This window comes from Phyllostomus discolor, chromosome 13 (genome assembly GCF_004126475.2).
Source record: "Phyllostomus discolor isolate MPI-MPIP mPhyDis1 chromosome 13, mPhyDis1.pri.v3, whole genome shotgun sequence".
In the NCBI taxonomy this organism is placed as follows: domain Eukaryota; kingdom Metazoa; phylum Chordata; class Mammalia; order Chiroptera; family Phyllostomidae; genus Phyllostomus; species Phyllostomus discolor.
In genome coordinates, this window is record NC_040915.2 from 8,213,655 (window position 1) to 8,234,799 (window position 21,145).

The 21,145-nt window shown below is 39.2% G+C and overlaps 2 protein-coding genes across 8 annotated transcripts in view; one reads left to right on the plus strand and one right to left on the minus strand.

The window, feature by feature from the left end:
• The window catches only part of CDKL3 (cyclin dependent kinase like 3), a 43,045-nt gene extending 36,968 nt beyond the window's left edge, over positions 1 to 6,077 (minus strand). For 2 of the 7 annotated variants that reach the window (XM_036014016.1, XM_036014018.1), the window contains exons 1-2: positions 1,579 to 1,945; positions 1,131 to 1,313 (exon numbers count right to left, since the gene is read on the minus strand). In XM_036014016.1, coding sequence (XP_035869909.1) covers positions 1,131 to 1,295 — 165 coding nt within the window. In that variant the 5' untranslated portion in view covers positions 1,296 to 1,313; positions 1,579 to 1,945. Of the gene's footprint in view, positions 1 to 1,130; positions 1,314 to 1,509; positions 1,946 to 5,730 lie in introns of those variants that run through there. The other 5 variants (XM_036014014.1, XM_036014015.1, XM_036014017.1 and 2 more) reach the window with 4 other exon arrangements.
• Positions 6,078 to 6,183: 106 nt separating this feature from the next.
• Positions 6,184 to 20,032, plus strand: UBE2B (ubiquitin conjugating enzyme E2 B). The gene is made up of 6 exons (XM_028527841.2): positions 6,184 to 6,353; positions 8,514 to 8,594; positions 9,825 to 9,850; positions 14,212 to 14,301; positions 17,465 to 17,553; positions 18,697 to 20,032. Exons 1-6 carry the CDS (start codon positions 6,310 to 6,312, stop codon positions 18,823 to 18,825), a joined length of 459 nt encoding a protein of 152 aa, XP_028383642.1. The 5' UTR covers positions 6,184 to 6,309; the 3' UTR covers positions 18,826 to 20,032.
• Positions 20,033 to 21,145: the final 1,113 nt, after the last annotated feature.

Genomic DNA, 21,145 nt, shown 5'->3' on the forward strand with positions numbered 1-21,145 from the left:
GATCTCTCCTGATATGGTTCCCCATCTCTAAGAGCCCATGGGTCATCTCTACTTAAATGTACTCCTGTCACCTCAAATTCAACATTTCTAAAAGTGAACTAGTTCCCAAACTAGGTCTCTTTGAGGTCTTTCAAATTTCCATCAATGACAGCACTCACCAAATCTCAAAGATACCTTTGACTTCCTCTGTTCTACTTCCTTCTACACTCTTTAGTGTCTACTTTTGCAATATATTACATTTTACTTTCCATTCAAAGTGCTGCATTCCAGCTGGGGCCCTCACATTTACATATCCTGAATTAAACTGTATCCCTAACCAAACTCATATAACAGGCCTCCCTATTTTTACTGAGTTCTCCAATCTATTCTAAAAAATAGTGCCAGATTTACATTTATAGAATCTCTTTACTCTGAGTTTAAAAAGTTCATCCTCATAGAAACTCAGATTTTAATTCTTTAGCCCAGAAGACAAGACTGCAAAACCTACCTCCAATTTACTTCTCTAATCCCACCTCTTTCTATTTCGGTACAGGAAGTATTACAGGCAAATGTCTCTGCTCTTTGTCCTTTATCCTGCTTTAGCCTCTCTGAGCCTATGCCGTTCCGTTAACCTGTAATACAAGTTTCTCTCTCTTACGTAAATTCCACACATCGCTTAAAGCCAAATTCATGTCCCAATTCTTCCAAGAAACCTTCCCTACACACCATAGCCTTGTCTTAATCACTTGGCATTTATTATGAACAACTTTTTATTCATCATTATTTTATATGCCTTACTGTCTTTCTGATTAAATAATGAAAATCCCGAGAGCAGTTACTGTCTTTTACCTCATTTTAGTCTCAGCATCTGGCACAATGCCTTGCACAAACCAGACATTTTTATTAAGCATTATACCTGGACACTTCTGAATAATTATTTCACAATATTTGGCATACCTTTTGTCACATAAGCACATATATCTTGTGTCACTATAAAATTATAAAACGTAGACAATTAGGTAAAGTGTCACACTTGTTTTTCTATTACCTGTCTTAATATACATGTTAACTGAAATATCCCTTATATAATTTTTTCCCGTAACTATTTCTCTTTTCACTTACAAAGAGCAACTCAGGCAAAAGAAGCAAACCTTTAGGAACTTTATTTCTCTCATTGCAATTTTGTTGACAGATTTTTCTGGTTTCTCATAAAATATCTTAATGGCCACTATCTGCCCGGTATCCTTATGTTTACACTTCATAACTGTTCCATAACTTCCCTCTCCCACTTTTCCAAGGGTTTCATACATCTCCATTCTTAAGCTCGGCTTCTTCTTCATAGAAACAAAGAAAGGAAATGTTAAACATTTTAATTTTATTTATTCAAGCTTGACAATGCATTTCCACAATAAACCCATACTTTAAAATATAGAAACATAGGAAAAATAAGAATCGTTTCCACAGACATCGTTTATCTTTGGAAACTGCCAGCTCGGCAGTAAGGTGTCTTTGTAGGGCCTGGGCCCTCACCAGAACTTCGGGAGCCTCCGTTGTCTCGGTTATTATCATCAACACTAAGTTTTAAGATTCCTTCACTACCTGTCAACATCCGTCATGGGGGCGAGGGTTGTTCTTCCCACTTCCTGTCATGCTCGTGTCAAATAGGAGGTTCCCGCAATACTGCAGTCGCCCACAGGTCTGTCCCCGAGACCCAAGAAAACCTCGGTACCGCCCGCTCCTCAAACCAGATGTCTTATGGTCCCAGACCAGTGTCGCGAGCCTCGCCGGCGGCAGACGACCTCGTCTGGGCAGCCGCCACCGCCTCAGCCCATTCTGTAGTCCAGGGGGTCGGGACCCGCGTAGTCCCAGCCCTACTTAGACGGCTAGCCCCACTAGCTCCGAGCCACCCATTACCATGGCAACGATGCCGCCGGCCTCGCGCTTGCGGCCGACTGCGCAAGACCGGAACATAGACCCGGCTTCCTGACCCGGAAAAGAAAATAAGAAGCGAAGACCAGCTCTTGGTGTGCGTGAAGTGGAAGTTCGCTTGGTGTTGCGGGTAGGGATTAGTGGTTGCAAAACGCCCAGTTGGGACCTTCTCACAAAGTTTGTTTATAGCGGAGGTGGGGGAGGCGTCACAAAGCGGCGTCTTGACTGCAGTGTGAAGGACTGCACATACTCTAGGGAAGGGGAACGGCGGCGCAAGTTTGCCCAGCCCGTTTTGCCTCTTCCCACACCAGAGAACACCTGCCGCTTGTGCTGAGCCCTAAAAGGATGGCTGGTGTCATTAAGTAGGTACTACGGACTTGTAAAAGAAGACTTCCAAGCAAGCCTAGTGTAGTTGTAGTTTTCTGAGTTACCTAGTTACATCCATATTCCATAGGCCTGAGTTTGAGCTCAATTTTGCACTTTTCACCCTTATGCTGGGGAGAAGATGCTTCTTAAATCAAGAACCTTTCTTAAACACCTGCAATATGCTTTTAATTTTTTTCAAGCTCATAGTAATCCTTTTTTAAAAAACTCCCTTTTTGGAAAAGCAACTAATTCAGTGGCTTCTACTACACACTTAGAGGGACATATAAGGGCACGGGGCGGGGGGGGGGGGGGAAGGCTGTTATCTAATTGCTTAAGAACTACACTCGGCGTTCTGCTGGCATTCCAGCCTCCAATGAATACCAAGGATATCACTTGAGCAAGTTCCCAGGGAATACCCACTTTCTTGGGGCTTTAGTTTATTTTTTTTTTTTTTGTAAAAAGTGTTAAATGTTAAAAGTCTCACTTTCCCTAAATGAGAAAACATCATTACTATCCAATAAATTCTAGTCCAGTTGGTCTCACTCTACCATGCACATTAAAATTACATCAGGTGAGTTTTTCAAAAGGCCCTACTCTCAGAGAGCCTAATTTAAATTATAGGTATTTTAAAAACTTACCAAGTGTTTCTATGCTGCTAAAGTCTATTAAATTTGTAGACTTAAAATATTTGCAAGGAGCAAAGCATGAATCCGAGTCCCTGCCCTCCATGACCTCACAGTCTAGAGCTACAGAACTACACTATAAAATTACACCTTTAAAACTATCTACTGAGCCATAGGCCCAAAATGGCATCACTTGTGCTAAAAAACCATGATACCAAACGTACACTTAATACCGAATCTAATTGCTTTTTCAACCTCTCCCAAAAACAACCTAGACCAGAAAATTCCAGACTGGTTACCTGGAATTTCCTGGTCAACACCAATGAAGTAATCTATCACATGGGTCCTGCCCACCCCTCTAATGTAAAGAATAGACAATTTGCATGATAAAATCCTTTTTGTCTTCCCCCACCCCAAGAAAGTTGTCCCTGCCCCAAAATAATCCTTTCTGTTCTTTTGTTAATAGCTCCCTTGTCGCCCCTTCTTCCTACAAAACCTTTCATTTTGTAAAACTTAAGAGTGGCTTTATAGTTGCTAAATGAGATGCTGCCCAATTCATGAATGGCTTAATTGGAGCCAATCAGATCTTCAAATTTACTCTATTGAATTTTTGTTTTTTAACACTACAAATAGGTTATGGCAGGCCTGGTAACCACAACAGGCAAAGATTCTTGCTTATACACTGGTGTTCTAAGGCTTTAAGAAAACACCTTCACTGATTTTGTCAAAATGTTATTTCATGTTAGAAAATCATCAACTAGGTTTCCAAAACAATTATAAATTGCTAGATAAATTACATAATGGATTTTTTAAAGTTTATCTTTAGCACTTTACTGTATATAATCCTACCAGTGCATCTTCATCCTTAGCTGTTAGGTTAGGATTGCTATAGCAGGAAGGCAAAAGAGTTAAAAACAATATTCAGCTTATGATTTCAAGCATCACATTTGTGAATGAACAGCAGGACCTATCAAGAGTTAAGCCTGCCACCCTGGCTGGTGTATTTCAGCAGAGTGAGCCCGGGCTGCAAACCAAAGGGTTGCCAGTTCAATTCCCAGTCAAGACACATACATGGGTTGTGGACCAGGTCCCCAAGAGGAGGTGTGGGAGGTGCAACCACACATTGATATTTCTCTCCCTCTCTTTCTCCTTCCCTTCCCCTCTCCCTAAAAAGAAATAAAATCTTTTTTTTTTTTTTTTAAAAAAGGAAAAGAGTTAGGCCTGGCTAACTTGATCACAAAGGCAGTTACCAAAAACAAGACATAGAATTCTGAGTTTGAAGGGAGTGTTGATGTAAGAAACATCCAAAAATGTACAGAATTTTTTAGTTTACTTGAGCCAAAGTGATGACAGTGCCAGGAAGCAAAATCTCAAGGATTAAGAAAATGCTAAGCTTTTCTTAATAAAAAAAATGGTAGCTTTACCATTCTGAATCAAAAGAAAAGATGTAAGGGGTAACATGAAATTCACTGTTGATTAGGGAGGTGGAAGAAGGCAAGTAGGGAAACCTCTCAGACTGGATAAAAAGTAAAAGGGAGACTCAAATATTTCTTTTACGTTGGTGAGTATAGGATAGTTAACATTTACGGTTTATAAAGATGGTATTCGGAGAACAAGAAAACAATGAGGGATTCAGTATTCTCGTGTTCTAGCGGGAGACTGCCCCAGGGGTCTGGAAAAAGGGATTACTCTGACGTTCCTAATGTTATCATAGATGCAAAAAGACAATAGTCAAGCCTGGGTAGGTAGGGCCTGACTACCTTCCATGACTCACTTTTAGTTAGGAGGTTTTCATTTCAGACCATCCTAGGAGGCTACTTTAGGTCTCTGAAATTGTAAGGCCCACCATGCAGGCCCCCGGTGCTTGTGAGGTTTAGTATGTGGCTCATTTTTTATCCACAGAAGATACCAGGAAAGGGGGAAACTTAACCCTCTCTGGTTTCATTGAACACTATAGGCAGCTTGGGGCAATGCAAAGGCTTATTCTACCCTCCCATTCTGCTTTGAGCTGAAGAATTACCCTAATAGATAAGAAATTGTTCAGAGTCCTCTACAAGGGTCAATACCTCTGATCTACCCCTCCACTCCTGTGTGTGTGTGGCGGGGGGGAGGGGGGGGGGGCGGGGGGGGGAGGGGGCGGAGTGCATTCTGGTGCAATTGCACCTAAATTGCTCTTATAGAAGACCTGAAATGAGTTATCCAAGTCATAGAATCCTCACTCATGTCTTTATGATGTCTCCCAGATCTGAATCATACTTCTAGGTTCTTTTGACAGCCAGCCCCCATCAACATCCTGCTCTCTGGGGATCTCATCCCCATACTTCTTGACAAAGACAACAGCACCCCATCATAGCCTAGTCCCTGGATTCTGACACAAATCCTCAAACGGGAAAAACAAACTTTGTCATTCCTAGGGAGCGTGAACAACGCTTGGACAATCTACCATTCTTTGATATTTGTCCAGAATTTCCAACCCTGGAAACCCTACTGCAATGCCCACGCAGGCTATTTGGTTCCTCTAAGGAAGCACATCAGGGGTTTTTACTTCGTATGGGCCTCAGCATTAAACACCTCACTCACTAGAAAAAGTGGAGGTCTCTTCACTTTTTCTTCCCTATGACCAGATTTGATAGGCCCTTGAACCAACCAGAGGGGAGTTTAAATCCAAATTATTTTCAGCTTTGTTTTAAAGACTTAAGCAAAACAAGCTTTGCTTTCCATGACTTCTTCCACTTCTACTGCTCTTCCTGTTCAAGGCACCAAATGCTTGGGAAACTAGTAAGGATGTTGGCCCGTCCTCAGTCCAGTCTACCTAACTACCAGTTTCATCTACCTGGTTGAAACTCAGATCCAGCGGACGCTCTCACGCGACCAGTCCCAATCGCGTCATAAAGGCACGTGGTTCTAGATACTTCGCCACCTCCCCCTCAAGGGTGGATTGTTGACAACGCCGCCAGCGGTCACGTGGCCTTACGTCACCCCACTGCCTTTCCCTGAAATCTCTGGCCCCGCTTGCGTCCTCCTTTTCCCCACTTGGTCGGACCTAAGTCAACGAAAGGGGGAGAGACAGGATGATGTTTTTCTTTCGGTGTCTCTTAATCCACAATGCCTAGTCTGAACACAGAAAATACTAATTTTCCCATTACTTGAGGAAGGCAAAATAGATAACCCCTTGCAGAAAATCCCCCACAGGAGCTCTCATACGTTCTTCCCCATGTTTCTACCCCTCACACACTCTGTGGTACTGGCGGAGGGCGGAGGGATCTGGAGGCGGCGGAGGGAGACGTCATTGCAGGGTTGTTTGTGCAGCCTCGGTGGCGGTGACCCGCAGTGATTCGGCCGCCGCGCCGGGGGGTGGGGGGGCTGCGCGGGACTCTTTTCTTTCAGACGGACTGCGGGGCAGTTGTGGAGCATGTCGACCCCCGCCCGGAGGAGGCTTATGCGGGATTTCAAGCGGTAAGGCCCTTCCCCTTCGCCTGGGGTGAAGGTTGCTCCCCAGAGCTACGGGCCTACAGGGCGGGGATCCCGGACACCTTCCCTTCGTGATCCTCCGGGCTGGCTGTGGGCTCTGGGGGAGCGGCCGGAGGCCAGTTCTAACGCCCGTTCGCACTCCCTCATCCTTTTTGCTCGCTCCTCTGACGTAAGAAATTTTCGGTGTGCGTCCACCTCAGAAGTGAAAAGAGGGCTACGGGCTCCCAGGAGTCCCCGCTGCCCGGTTGGGCCCGCTGCCCGAGGGTCAAACCTCTCCCCCCCCCGCCCCCAACCCAAGCCCCTGATCCTCACCGTACTGTGCCCCTCCCTAAGCCCGCAAGGCGAACCCTTGCAGCAGCGCTTTCCCCGCTCGCTGCGCCAATCAGCTTTGTTCTCGGGCCCTGCGGTCTGCTCGGAGGGGGAGCGTCGGGGCGCACGGCGCCCCCCCTCCGCAATGAGGGTGGGGTCTGCCGCGCCAGGCCGGGAGGTGGTTAACCCAGCCCCCGAAACTCGACTCCTTCCCCTCCCCCCCGCCCGAGAGGACCTTGAGAACTGGCTTAGGGACCTGGGCGCGGGCCGCGCCGCCGCCTGCCATGGCCCGCTGGGAGCGCGCCCGGGGCCGGGTGCGCGGAGCCCTGTGTGCAGCCCCGAAGTCTGAGGGAGCGCCTTCCCCGGGCCGGGCGCTGACCCGCGCCTCCAGGTCTCCCTTTGCGACGCGGGATTTGGTGGGGAGGTGTGGCGGGCGCTGGCGAGGAGGTGTGGGGGCTAGCGAGGAGGAAGTGACTTTTTCAGTTGTTTACCTTTTCCTTGGAGGTGCGGGGCAAAGGGAAAAAACTTAGCGCAGCGATCCTCTGCACGTTTTTGTAAGGTTTTTCTGAGAGGACCCGCCCTGATGGAGACAAAGTATCTGGTCTGAAAAGTTCGATTAGCCACTCAGGAAGTCTTCAACCTCGGGGTGGCGAGGCTGTCGGTGAGGCCTTCGGAAGCCATTGTTTTGGGCTTTGGCCAATATATCATTGAATTTGTTCGTAATTTCTCTTAGCTGGTTCCCTTCGGTGTGCGTCGGGCAGCATACTTCTTGGAAGGCTTCTGTTCAGGGCGGCTCAATCTTGAGGTTGACTAAAAAAAAAAACAACCGTTTTTATGTGGATTAATTTCAGTGTCGTACCGCCGGACAATTATGGCATATGTGTATGTGGAGAGAGAGAAAATGTAGCGTTTACTTTTTGCTGAGTCTTTAAAAGGGGATTTCGTATTTCGTGTAAAATCATCTTCTAAAGTTTGAAATCGGTAGATTTACAGATTAGCTGAAATTCGGATGAGTGAAATTCCAATAATAAAACTACCAGATCTTAACTGCTATTCTCTGCTTTATTCTATTTCATTGTGTGTGTGTGTGTGTGTATTACATCTTTCTCTGCTTTATTCCAAGTTGGACACACGGTACCTTTGGTAGTTCTCCAAGGGTCTTCAGGTTACAAGAATTTGTGACAAACGTTGGAAGGGAGCTTTGTATTGAGTCTCCTGATCTGAGAGGTAGATTTAGTGTTAGTGCAGAGCCTCTAAAATGGGAAGGGACAGAAAACCTGATTGAACCTTTGATTATTTTAAAGCCATTGCTAGTTGAAGCAAATGGGACAAAGTAACTTTCGTGCCTAAAACTAGTTTCCTATCCAAATTGAATATAAGTAGTGGTTACACTGAGGAATTTTTTGTGTTGGGGGGGGGGGGGGTTGGTGGCCTTTTTGCACAAAATGGCTTGGTTAGGGCTCTCAGTCTCTGCATTACAATAGCAAAATTGATGGTTCTGTAAACATGTTTTTGGCACTTGAGGTATTTATTTTTGGTTGAGGGCAGCCTGTACACCTCTATTCTTGGAAGATATCTTCACCTTGATGATTTTTGAAGAGGGATACTCCCAAGCCCTTTGGAAAATTTGATAATTTGGAGCTGTATCTGATAAGTTTATAGCTGGTCGATTTTTTTTTCTTTTTGTCAGATTGTTTATTCCAGTTCAGCACAAGAACAAGGAAGTAAATTTAGTTTATGTCTCAGAGTAGATAGTATAGAGTCTATAGGTGTTATGTTTGGACTTTTTAGTGACTCGAATGTTCAAATTTTAAAATTACTACGATGGATTTTTAGATTGCAAGAGGACCCACCTGTGGGTGTCAGTGGCGCACCATCTGAAAACAACATCATGCAGTGGAATGCAGTTATATTTGGGTGAGTTTAGAGATAAAACAACTAATAGATGTGGTGATTCTTTAAGAAAAAAATGTGCAGCTAGGAAAAGAGGTTGAGGTGGAATGAGGAAAATGACTTTGGGTTTTAATTTTGTACCAACTGTACCAAGAAAGTGTTTCTACAAAAGGCTAGGAACCAAAAAATACCAAGATCTTACTGTGGCGAGAATTTAAATGAAAATTGTTTCACAGCCAGTGTGAAACACACAGGCAGACCTCAGAGATAGTGCAGGTTTGGTTCCAGACCACCACAATGAAGAAAATCTTTTTTTTTTTTTTTTTGGAGGGGAGGCTGGTGGAGAGCCTTACATTCAATTCATTTAAAAAGGTTATCTGTGAAGCACAAATCATATCTGAAGCAAATCTGGATACAAACAAATTCCTGTAGCTGAAAGGAGTCTTTGAGTAACGGTCTTACATTTTACTTATTATATATAGCATAAATGTTTTCTAATTTAAAATTTCCTTAACTTTGGTTTTTTTCACACTTGATCTTTTTTCTTTTACTGTTTTTAAACTAGGGTTTTGCACTAGAACTTTGAAGGGGAAGTCTTTCATGAGCAATTCTGATTTGCCTCTGAATTAGTTAAAAGAGTCCACCTTAAAAACTAGTGGAAAAATGAGCATAGTTTCTGTTCTAAAGTGATTATATTAAATTCATGCTAACTTGCTTTGGGATCCTGAATATGCAAGTAACAAGCTTCATGCTGCTGCTTAGGAAAGATGAAATTGATATATGGAGGCAAGAAGAAGATTGGAGCAAAAGAAACGCCTTCTTGATAATTCTGTTACGTTTATCCAGTTTGAACAAGAAATTGTTCTGTTGAAAAGCAGAATACTCTGTCTTGGTGTCATACTTATCTTAAACTAAAGGGTATTGCTTTTCATTTTACTGATGTAACATTAAGATAGGACCTTGTAAGAATACACATTTACAAAAATGACTGGTTGGTATTTACGAACTGAAATTTTTGTGTTAAAATTATGGCTTTTTGTAAAAGGAAAATTCAGAAAATGTTACTTTTCATGCCTAATCTATGAAAATCTAGGGTTAAGATATATTAAACTAGTGTCTTAAAAACTCCACAAATCATCAGAATGAGCCCCCACTTTCTGTTTTGAGTTGATCCTTTTTCACTCTTGAAAATCAGGAAAAAGCAGAATGAAGGAAGGAAAACCTTTTTTTAATCAGAACTCTTCTTGTTTTCAGACCAGAAGGGACACCCTTTGAAGATGGTAAGTTGTTCTCTTTATGTTTTCTTTACTATTAAGAGGCTTTTTAAGTAGGAAATTGTGATACCAGTGTATCTACTTAAATTTATTTTTTGTTAATAGATCAAATTAAAACTAAATACTGCTACTGAGAATTTTAGTTTACAGGACTTGCTTTCCCCATCAGCTTGACCAGCTTTGGTTGCCAGTTACTCTTGTTACTTTGATATTTGGCTATAAAACTGTAAGCCCAGCTGGTAGAGTCCATGTTAAGAATAGTTTTAATTTCAGGGCCTTGCAGCATGCTAACATGTTCCTGAGGTAAATAGCAGGAGGATAATCATGCTTTTTTTCTTCTTTCTTTGTTACCTATATTGGTAGGGATGTTGAGCTGAAATTGTCATTAAATATACATAGCTGCCCTGGCTGTTGTGGCTCAGTGGATTGAATGCCAGCCTGCAAACCAAAGGGTCACAGGTTCAATTCCCAGTCTAGGTCACATGCCTGGGTTGCAGGCCAGGTACCCAGCAGGGGGCGCACGGGAGGCAACCACACATTGATGTTTCTCTCCATGTGTCTCTCCCTTCTCCTCTCCCTAAAAATGAATAAAATCTTTAAATAAATAAATAAATCTGCCAGTAGATTCACATTCAGCTGGCATTCAATACCTGTAAATAGTATTCTGCATAATCTTTGACATCCTAAATTCAGGGTTTCCACCAAGAGCCAGGGAAATGGAAAACTCATTTTAATATATATTTATAGTGGAGCTTCTCAAATTGATTTTAACCATATTTTCCCTAATTATAGCATTTTTTTATTTAAAAAATTTTAAGTTTTGTTTTAATTATCAGAATGGCTTCAGCATTAATGCAGCAAGGATATTTGTGCGATTGATTGCAGCACCATTTTTTAAGGAGATGACCTGAATGCCCAATAGAGGACACAGCAAATTATGATACAGCTAGACTCTCTCGTGTTATATAATACTTTTTGTTTAAAAAGGCATATTTTGCAGTCCCCCCCCCCCTTTTTGTAGGATTTTATTTATTTTATTTTTGGAGAGGGGAAAGGAGGGAGGAGGAGAGGGAGAGAAACACTGTCCTACGTACACATCCCATCTGGGAACTGAATCTGTACTCCAGGTGTGTGCCCTGACTGTGAATCAAATTGGCAACCTTGATGACCTTTCACTTTGTGGGATGATACCCAACCAACTGAGCCAGACTGATTAGGGCAGTATTATAAACTTCTTCAGGAATAAGGTAGACTGAACAAGACAACATTACAGAATAATGTATGTTGCAGTATCACGCTTTTACTAAGTACATACATGCAAGAGTGTGTGTATGTTAAAGGGTTATGTACCACACTGTTATAAGTGGTTATCTCTAGGTTGAGGTTAGGAATTAAAGAGAGGCACTTAAAGGACTTAAGCTTTTTACTCTATATCTGGTCTTCTCAAGGGTGGTCCATAAACTCCTTAAGGTCCCTGAGACCCTTTCAGGGATTTCACGTGATCAAAACTGTCTTCATAGCAGTACAAAAACATTGTTTGCCTCACTGTATTGGCATTTACACTGATGGTACAAAAGCATATTAGTGACTAAAACTGGACCCAAGCAGTTTAGTGTCTTGGCACAAATCAAGACAGTGGACCAAATGGTACTAATAGTCTTCATACTTTCTGCATTTTAAAAGACACCAGTATTCACTTTAAAAAGTCCTGATGAAAAGTGTAAGTTACTAATACTATAAATTCTGACCCTTGAGTATAGATAGATCTTTTCATAATACTCTGTGATGAAGTGGGAAGTATGCATACAGCACTTCTTGTGTACCAGAGTATGGTGATTGTCTTGAGGAAAAGCACTTCTGCAGTTGTTAGGGTTGCAACTTGAACTTTCGCTTTTCTCATGGAACATTTTTACTTGAAAGAATGACTGACAGACAGACTGATTCTTTAGGTTTGAGTACTTGGCAGACATGTTCTCAGAAATGGCCTAAGTGAGCTGTTAGGTCATGGAAGGCAGCTGACAGTACTTGTTGCTGCTGATGAAATGACAGCTTCCCAATACTTTTAAGATTTCTCTGATGAGGTCAGTAGGTAGTGTTACCTATTGTGATTTTTGGGGGGATGGTGTATAATGGAATATGGTGACATTTGGAAAAGTTGTATAAAAATGAACTAATGTTTTCCAAATATAAATGACACAAAAGGTTTAATTATATATATGGTTTCAGATTTTACATTGCGACTAACCTTTAAAAAACCTACCATTTCTTTGGTGTAATATCAAAAGAAACCTGCAATTATCTGGAAAGGCTATGAAAATACCGTATTTTGCCATGTATAATGCACCCCCATGTATGTTGGGTACCCACATTTTTGGCCCAAACTTTCAGGAAAACAATCTTTTGTTTTAATTTTTTAATTTGATTATTTATATTTAGATACTTGTTTTTGTATTATAAAGGAATTTTAGCATTTATTTTAGAACATATAAGAAATTTTATGTAATAAATAATTACAAAACAAAAGAACAGATATAAAGTAGTTCAGGTATTACCCATGCATAATGCACACTCTTATTCCTCAAAAATTTGGGTAAAATGCACATTATACATGGCAAAATATGGTACTTAATTTTTTCATTTATGTAATTGTGTGATGCCTGATTTTCTTCATGTTCTTCAACCAAAACAGCATATTGCAACAGATTGAGTGCAGAAGCGGCTAAGAGAATCCAGCTGTCTTCTGTTAAGGCAGCCATTAAAGAAATTTGCAAAAATGTAAAAACAGTGCTTCACTTCTCACTAGCTTTGGGGGAAGATAGTTATTTTTTCATTAAGTGTTACTTAGGCAAATGTGTAATGAGTCTGTAGTTACTAATGATATATATATTTTAAGATTTTCTGGTTACAATTTCTAATACAATGCATATTAATAGTTATGGCCAGTGGTGAGCTGGAGGCAGCTTGTAGGGATTTGTTGCAAACTGATTATTAGAGAGCCAGCATTTAAAAATGAAATTACTTTTATTTTTGGTGGTGATATCAAAATAATATGCTATTACATGCATCTCTTTCCAGCTTCACATTCAGTGCCTTCACATTGGAAACTTGGTGATTGTTGGGAGTAAGAGTGTACAAGGGGATCTCAGACCCCATAATATGAAAAAATAAGTTTAAAAATAACTTTTACATTTGTGTTTGCTTGCAATTTTTACATGGTACATTTTTGTAATTAAGAAAATCAAAATGTAAGCTTTAAAAATACATAATTAGGTGTAAGGCTGTCTTTGCTAATTTAACTATATATTTTAATAGTACCTCTGTTAATATACCAAAATGTGAAGTAGATAACCACCTTTGAGTTTACTTACATCTTTGGTCTACCTAATCCCAAATTTCCAAACAACAAAAAACACAGAGGTAGAGTTTGTATACCAAATATATGACTAATGAAATGAAGAATATAAATATGAAATATTTAAGCTTAGAATTTAGGTTATTTAAGGGTTTTTGTTGTTTGGGGGGTTTGTTTGTTTGTTTGTTTGTTGTTTTTAGATTTTTAAAAAGATTTTTACTGACTTCATTAGGAATAAGCATGTCCAAGGAGTTGGAATTAGAGGGAGGACCTCTCCAACCAACTCACCTTTGAGGTGAATTTCCTCAAAATAAAAGGACTCTAAATAGAGACTAAACACAAAAGTCGTCTAGAAAGACAAACCCAAAACCAGTAATAGTGTTATTTCTGTGGAGTAGATTTGGATTGAAGTTGAGAGTTATTTGTTCACTATGAACAGATTTACTTTGCTGCAAATGGGTGATTTTGGAAAAATGCATAGGTTTCTCTTGACCAGAAACTACTGATACAGACTGACCAAAATGTATCATGTTGATTTATAACCAACAAAAGTCAGCAGTTACCCTGATGCTTACTGATTCCTGATATCCCAAAGTGTAGGGATTGTCACGGGCCAGAATGGACCTTTCACGTTAGCACCATGACTTCAATCTAAGCTCTGTCATGTGATAGCCTCCTGCTCTCAGAATCCTCTGGGCTCATCCCTTCTGGACTGTTAACTACAGCCTCGTTATTTAACTACCTGTATTTCTCCTGATGTACATTTTAAGTTCTGGTAGCTAGGACCAAATTGCCTTTTAAAACTGACAGATTAGTTCCCTGAGTGCTCATCAGTGTTGGGTGTTATCAGTTTGACATAAATACAAGTATATTAGTATGTTTTATGTACTGACCCAGAATTCACGTTAATTTTTATGTGGTGCAAAAGCCAGTATGGGCTGAGAAATCATTGATGAAGAGGTTTTAAAATTGTGGTTGTCTTTACTATAATTATTTTGGTTTGTTTTCTATCTAGGTACTTTTAAACTAGTAATAGAATTTTCTGAAGAATATCCAAATAAACCGCCAACTGTTAGGTTTTTATCCAAAATGTTTCATCCAAATGGTAAGTAGCAACTTACTAGACTTTGTAAATGATGGGGGGGGTTGTTTCCTTCCTCCTCAATCTTACCCCATACTTCTCAACTCTCAGAGCCCACTTCTAGATGTTGCTTCCATGTCAGTGTTAGCCACATTTTTTGTAATCTGGAACCTTACCCAGGTTCCAAATTTGAGATAAAGTTGTTTTGTTTTAATGATTTCTGATTTTAAAGTAATATATTTGTAGAAATGTGAACGATGCAGAAAAGAATTTGTCACTGAAAATTTAGCTTTTTTTAAAATACAAATAACTGCACAAAATTGGTATGTTTTATGTCAAGTAATTTTTTATATACATGAATATTTTTCTTTTTAAAATTTTTTATTTTTATTTATTTTTTTAAAGATTTTTTTTTTAAGATTTTATTTATTTATTTTTAGGGAGGGAAGGCAGGGGGAGAGAGAGACAGAGACATCAATGTGCGGTTGCTGGGAGCTATGGCCTGCAACCCAGGAATGTACCCTGGCTGGGAATGGAACCTGGGATACTTTGGTTCCCAGCCCACGCTCAATCCACTGAGCTACGCCAGCCAGGGCTGTTTTTTTAAAGATTTTTGTTTATTTATTTTTAGAGAGGGAAGGGAGGGAGGGAGAGAGAGAGAGAGAGAGAGGGAGGAAAACATCAATGTGCAGTTGCTGGGGGTAATGGCCTGCAACCCAGGCATGTACCCAGACTGGGAATCGAACCTGCGACACTTTGGTTCACAGCCCACACTCAATCTACTGAGCCGTGCCAGCCAGGGCTAGATTTTATTTTTAGAGAGGGGGAAGGGAAGGAGAAAGAGAGGGAGGGAAACATCAGTATGTGGTTGCTTCTTGTGCATACCACACTTGTGCTTGTTAGCAGTCACTCCCCATTTCTCCCAACCCCTCCAGCCCTAAGCAACTGCTGATTTATTTTCTGTTCCTATAGATTTGCCTCTTCTGGAGTTTTCCTGTAAATGGAATCATATAATAGATGTGGTTCTTTGTGACTAACTTAAGCTAGCAAGCATAGCTTTCAGGGTTCATCTACATTGTAACACATATCTGTACTTCAGTTCCTTTTATTCCTGAATTATAATCCATTGTATGGATGTAGCATATTTCGTTTCTTGTTTACTTTGTGATTATTTCTCATAAATAGTTACTAGTTGAAAACTTTAAAATCATCTTAAACTTTTATGAGATTTATAGAGGTGATGGTTTTTGCTTTGGGCTCCCTAAATTTGATATTCCTGTGGATCACAGTAGTGGTTGACTATGCTCCTTTTAAGGTGAGAGTTAGAATCTGGTCTAAAGCTAACAGTGGAAGTACCTAGCACATGATAGTGATCGAGGCCACGGGAGTGAATAGCATTGCCCAGAGGGTATGTAAAGGGAAGAAAGGAATAGGAAGAGTGAGCACAGAGTCCCGTGGAATGACAGTACTTAAGTGTAATTTTTGCCTCCTGTTCCCCCCAAAACTGCATTGCTATTTTTATATAGAGTGATCTGGCTTGCTCCATGAAGCTTTCTACAAGCTGGCAGTATCTATAACATTTATATTCATTTACCCTTCCTCAACACAGCAGCAGTTCTACTTCTGGAAATTTGTCATACAGATGTATAGTCTTGTAAATGGATAAACATTTATTATGTTCATTGTATTTCCACATAACGAGTTCAAGAGATGAGGGAAACGCCTCCCAAGTATTAGACTTCTAAAACATATTACTTGATTTTTATTTTTTAAATTTTATAAGGAATGCATACTCAGTGCAAAAACAAATCACAAAATACAAGAAAAAGAAAATAAGATCCTTCATAATCCTACTATCTACACATATCTATTACTTATATTTTGTCACTTAGTCTTACAAGTGTGTGTGTAACTGCATGTATCTCAAATGAAAATATTTTTATATGTAATTCTTTACACAAATGGAATTATATAAATAAGTGGAGAATTGATGTGTAATATATTATGAATATCTTTCTACATTGGTTGGTATAGGGTAGATGTATATTATTTCTGCTGGCTGTTAAGGGTATTGGGGTTATATGAATGTACTATTTAGCCAGTGCCCTATTTACAGACCACAAGGTAGTTTCCAATTTTCAGCTTTTATAAATAGTATTGTAGTGAACACATGTAAATAAAACTTTGCATGTCCATTATTATTTCTTTTAAAGTAATATCTGAGAGTAGAATTGCTGTTAAAGAAGAAACTTTTTTCTTTTCATTTTTTTATAGAAGAAACTTTTCAGAATTTTATTTAAAAATGCTTAGAAATACAGAAGTTTTCATTCATTTCTTTTTAAAAAATTATATTTTATTGATTCTGTTATTACGGTTGTCCCAATTTTTCCTCCTCTGCCACCCTTTTTACCCAGCAACCCCCACTGCCTCAGGCAGTCCACACACCACTGTTCATGGGTCATGTGTAGAAGTTCTTTGGCTACTCATTTCCTATACTATACTTGACATCTCCATGGCTATTCTGTAACTACCTATTTGTACTTCTTCATCCTGTCACCACTTCACCCATTCCCCCATATCCCTTTCCCAACTGGCAACCATCAAAACACTCTATCCATGATTCTGTCTCTGTTCTTGTTTGCTTAGTTTTCTTGATTCACTTGTTGATATGTATTTGTTGCCATTTTATTGCTCATAGTTTTGATCTTAAATCCCTTTAACATTTCATATAATAGTGGTATGGTGATGATGAACTCCTATAGTTTTTCCTTGTCTGGGAAGCTTTTTATCTGCCCTTCGATTCTAAAGATATCTTTGCTGGGTAGAGCAGTCTTGGCTGTAGGTCCCTGCTTTTCATGACTTTGAATATTTCTTACCAATCCCTTCTAGCCTGCAAGTTTCTTTTGAGAAATCAGCTGACAGTCTTGTAGAAATACAGAATTTAAACAGATTTGCTATATGGTGTGTTGGAAAAGTTTAGTCTCACTCAGCCTCCTGATGAAAAGGTAACAAAGTAAGAGACCTTAGTTTACGACTGGTTTCCCTACGAGACAAAAGGGGGTTTAGCTGTTGTCTAATGTTCAAAACTTGTCTGTGCCAAGCACTCTGTTTATAGTTAAGAGTCTTACCTTTTAGATGTGTACCTTGTAGAGTTAATGTGTAACCAGTTTTAGTGTTGTCTTTGCAGTGTATGCTGACGGTAGCATATGTTTAGATATCCTTCAGAATCGATGGAGTCCAACATACGATGTGTCTTCTATTTTAACGTCAATTCAGGTAAGTGTGTTAAGATGCATCATAATTTTTCAAGGCCATGTGTGGTCCATTTGGCTCCTTTAGGTATAATCTAAAGACCAAGTGAGCAAACAGACCTTCCCAGCACCCACCCAGGTCACCAGTGGCAGGGCTCAAACAAAAACCCATGATTCTCAGACGGCTGGTCTGCTTTTTCCTTAGTGACCAACTTATATCAAATCCACCATTATTTTCTTGCTCATGTGTAAGTAAATGTTGCAAGAGCTCAAGTGTTACTCATACCATGAAGGTATAGCCAGAGATTGTGGAGGAGAATGAAAAATCTTGGGGACAGATGAAGATGATTGCTTAGAAAACCATAGGGACCTCAGGAAACCGTCAAGTGCAGAGAAGCGTTGAGTATGCTGCCTCATCCAAGAAATTCTGTGTCACTCTGGCAGAATGGTCCATAGTTGTGTTTTAGTTACGTGGATTTGAGGGGAGCAGAAGGAACATTTTGTTTTGTGATCTTTTTAGAGCTTATCACACCTGCTTTAATTAGGGTCATCTTATAAATATTCTTTTTCTTTTTTAAGATTTAATTTATTTATTTTTAGAGAGGGAAGGGAGAGAGACAGACAGACAGACATCAATGTGCGGTTGCTGGGGACCATGGCCTGCAACCCAGGCATGTGCCCTGACTGGGAATCGAATCTGCGACACTTTGGTTCGCAGCCCACGCTCAATCCACTGAGCTACGCCAGCCAGGGCTTATAAATATTCTTTATAACCTTCCTATTACTTTGCCACTAGATGTATATATTTTATCAATTAAAGGAAACAAGATTAACTTTTCAAATTGTTGTGTATTAACCAAATCAAACTGCTTATTTCCTAGTTTAATGTGTTAGTATACTGAAGATTGTTCTTTTTTTCCTAGTCTATTTGAAATCAGAGTTCTTAAGTCATTTGAGAGTGGTTTATTTTAGAAGCTTAAGTTCTCTGGCAGCAGAAATCTTAATTGTAGTTATCAAACCATTTCTGAAAAGTGGCTTTCGGTCTTTTAGACCTAAAAACATTCAAGACATACTAATTTCTGACATTTTGTATAAGTTCTATGCATGTTATCTGACCATGTTAATATAAAGAATAACTGTGAATCTGTTTTTTCTTCTTTCCTTCTAGTCTCTGCTGGATGAGCCCAATCCAAACAGTCCAGCCAATAGTCAGGCAGCACAGCTTTATCAGGAAAACAAACGAGAATATGAGAAAAGAGTTTCAGCCATTGTTGAACAAAGCTGGAATGATTCATAATAGACAACTGGTCTGTTAATCTTTTTCATCATCGTTGTGTATAATTTACCTCTCAGTAGAAAGGCTAACAAATTTTAAGTGCCACAGGTTTTAAGGATTCTGCAGAAAGAAAACAAAAGTCCTTCAGTTTAGAACCTACAAAAGCTTGTGTATCTTGATTAATGTACTTTTTATTGCATGGTGTGAACTAAGTTATTGCTTACATAAATTTGTAATATATCCTGTTTGTATTTTTTTCCAAGTGTATAATGTTGGTGTGGAGTTTTCATGACAGAATATACACATTTTGTAAATCTGTACTTTTTTCAAATATTGAATGCCTTATTTTTGAATTCTTTAGATTTTTAAATTGGAGAAAAGCACTTACAGTTTTTTATATATATTACATGTAAAGCTGTTAAAATACATAACTTCAGTGCAAGAGACTTTGTCACTTATTTCCTTATCTGTGTAGGATGGGTTAATAAGTCTCTAGCTGTTTATCAATTGCTAGTTCATTTCCAGTTTCAAAAGAACAGATTTATATTTTATCAAGAAATTCTTCAAATTTGATTCTAAACAATAATAATCTCAAACTTTATTTTGAACACATCTATATTAGTTTCAGTCGAGCAGTTTTATAGACATAAGTGGTTTGGTTCTTTCTGTCCAGCTCTGTACTTAAGCCACTTGTTACTGTCTCTTCATGTTCTGCTCAGTGTTGAACTGTACCCTCTGTGATTTCACAGTTCGCACCTCTACCTTGAGGCATTAGCACGTTTACCGTGAGCAGAGAGCTGATGCAACTTACTTTGCTGCTTGATAACACTTTAAAAGATTTTTGATAATGAAGAAAGTAAAACCATAACATTTACCAAAAATCCATGCCCCAACTATTAGCAATGAATAAGAATTAGTTGCATTGGCTGAACAAGGCATATATTTGGAAGGAATCTTGGTATAATTTAAATAATTCGAAAACTGCCTTTTAATGTGATTGCTTATCTGTTTATTCTAGAAAAAATGTTTTAATATCAGGGCCTACTAAGTTGCTTTCTCTTGTGGAGATTTTTTTTTTATCTCCTAAGTTGTATAAAAGTTGTACTGCATCTTAGTTTACTGGATAAATTTAAAACACAGTATTGTAGAAAGCTAATACAAAGCTATCCTATGCCTTTAAGTAGTGTAGAAAATGGAAAATAATACAAGTATAAATTCTGTTAAGTCACTTGTGTAATCTTTCTAGTAGTTAAAACAGCTGTTTCAGTAATCCCAAGAATGTCTTGTCATATTCACACTAGCTGAGTAAGCTAAGAGCTTCTCTATTGGAAGACTGTAAGATGGCAATATCTACAGCTTCTGTTAAGCAAAATTTAACACTGGAAGAATTAGTGCTGATGGTTCCCTTTAAGTTATTAATTGGCAATTTGGAGGGTAGGTGTATATGGTCTATTTGAATATTGCTTCAAAACCTATTTTTATCCAAAACCTATTTTTATCCTTAATCTGTTTTTCTTTTATATTTAAAATGGAAACATTTCAAGTATTGATAGAAAATTATAAGGGGAAATAACATCTTACTTTGCAGGGTGTCAACTCTTAACTCCTAAGTTCAACACATACATAAAACTCAGACCTAGTCACATTCCCATTAGAGCGGAATCTTCAGAACATTCTCTGAATTACTCTTCATTTTTTTTCCTTCAGCTTTGGAAGAGATTCCTATTTGGTTGACTACCAGATGTAAACCTTCAATTTACAAGGTTATGTCATATGAAAAGTATTTATTTTTAAACTCTGCAAATTTTATAAATGGTATGGCAAGAGGCTAGAACTAAGTTACTTATTTAGACATGAACGTGGATTTGGTTTAAATGCATTTGAGACACAATTCCTCTGTAACAATACTTCTAACATACAAGTGCTCTGTGCAAGGCACTATTCTAAGCACCTATTGCTTTTCAAACTCAGAGTAATCCTATGAGGTGTAGGTATCATAGATGAGCAAACTAGGTACAAAGAGATTAAGTGACTAGCTCAAGGTCAGCTAGCTAGTAAGTGATAGAGCTGGGATTTGAGGCAGTCATTAACTGTACTATCCCATATTAAGGGACTGTGTTTAGTTTTAGAACTTCTACTGAAGTTGTATATTCATCCCAAGTTATGAAAATACTTTAGTTGAATGAGAGTTTTCTGCAGACTAGTTTCTATGCGATGAAAGGTTTCTCTTGACCACCATTATCCACCGCTTCCAGTGTGCAGTGTGGACGTATAGAACACTTTCAGGTCTTGACTATAAAGATCTCTGACTTAATCATTAGACCAAAATTTTTCCCCTTCC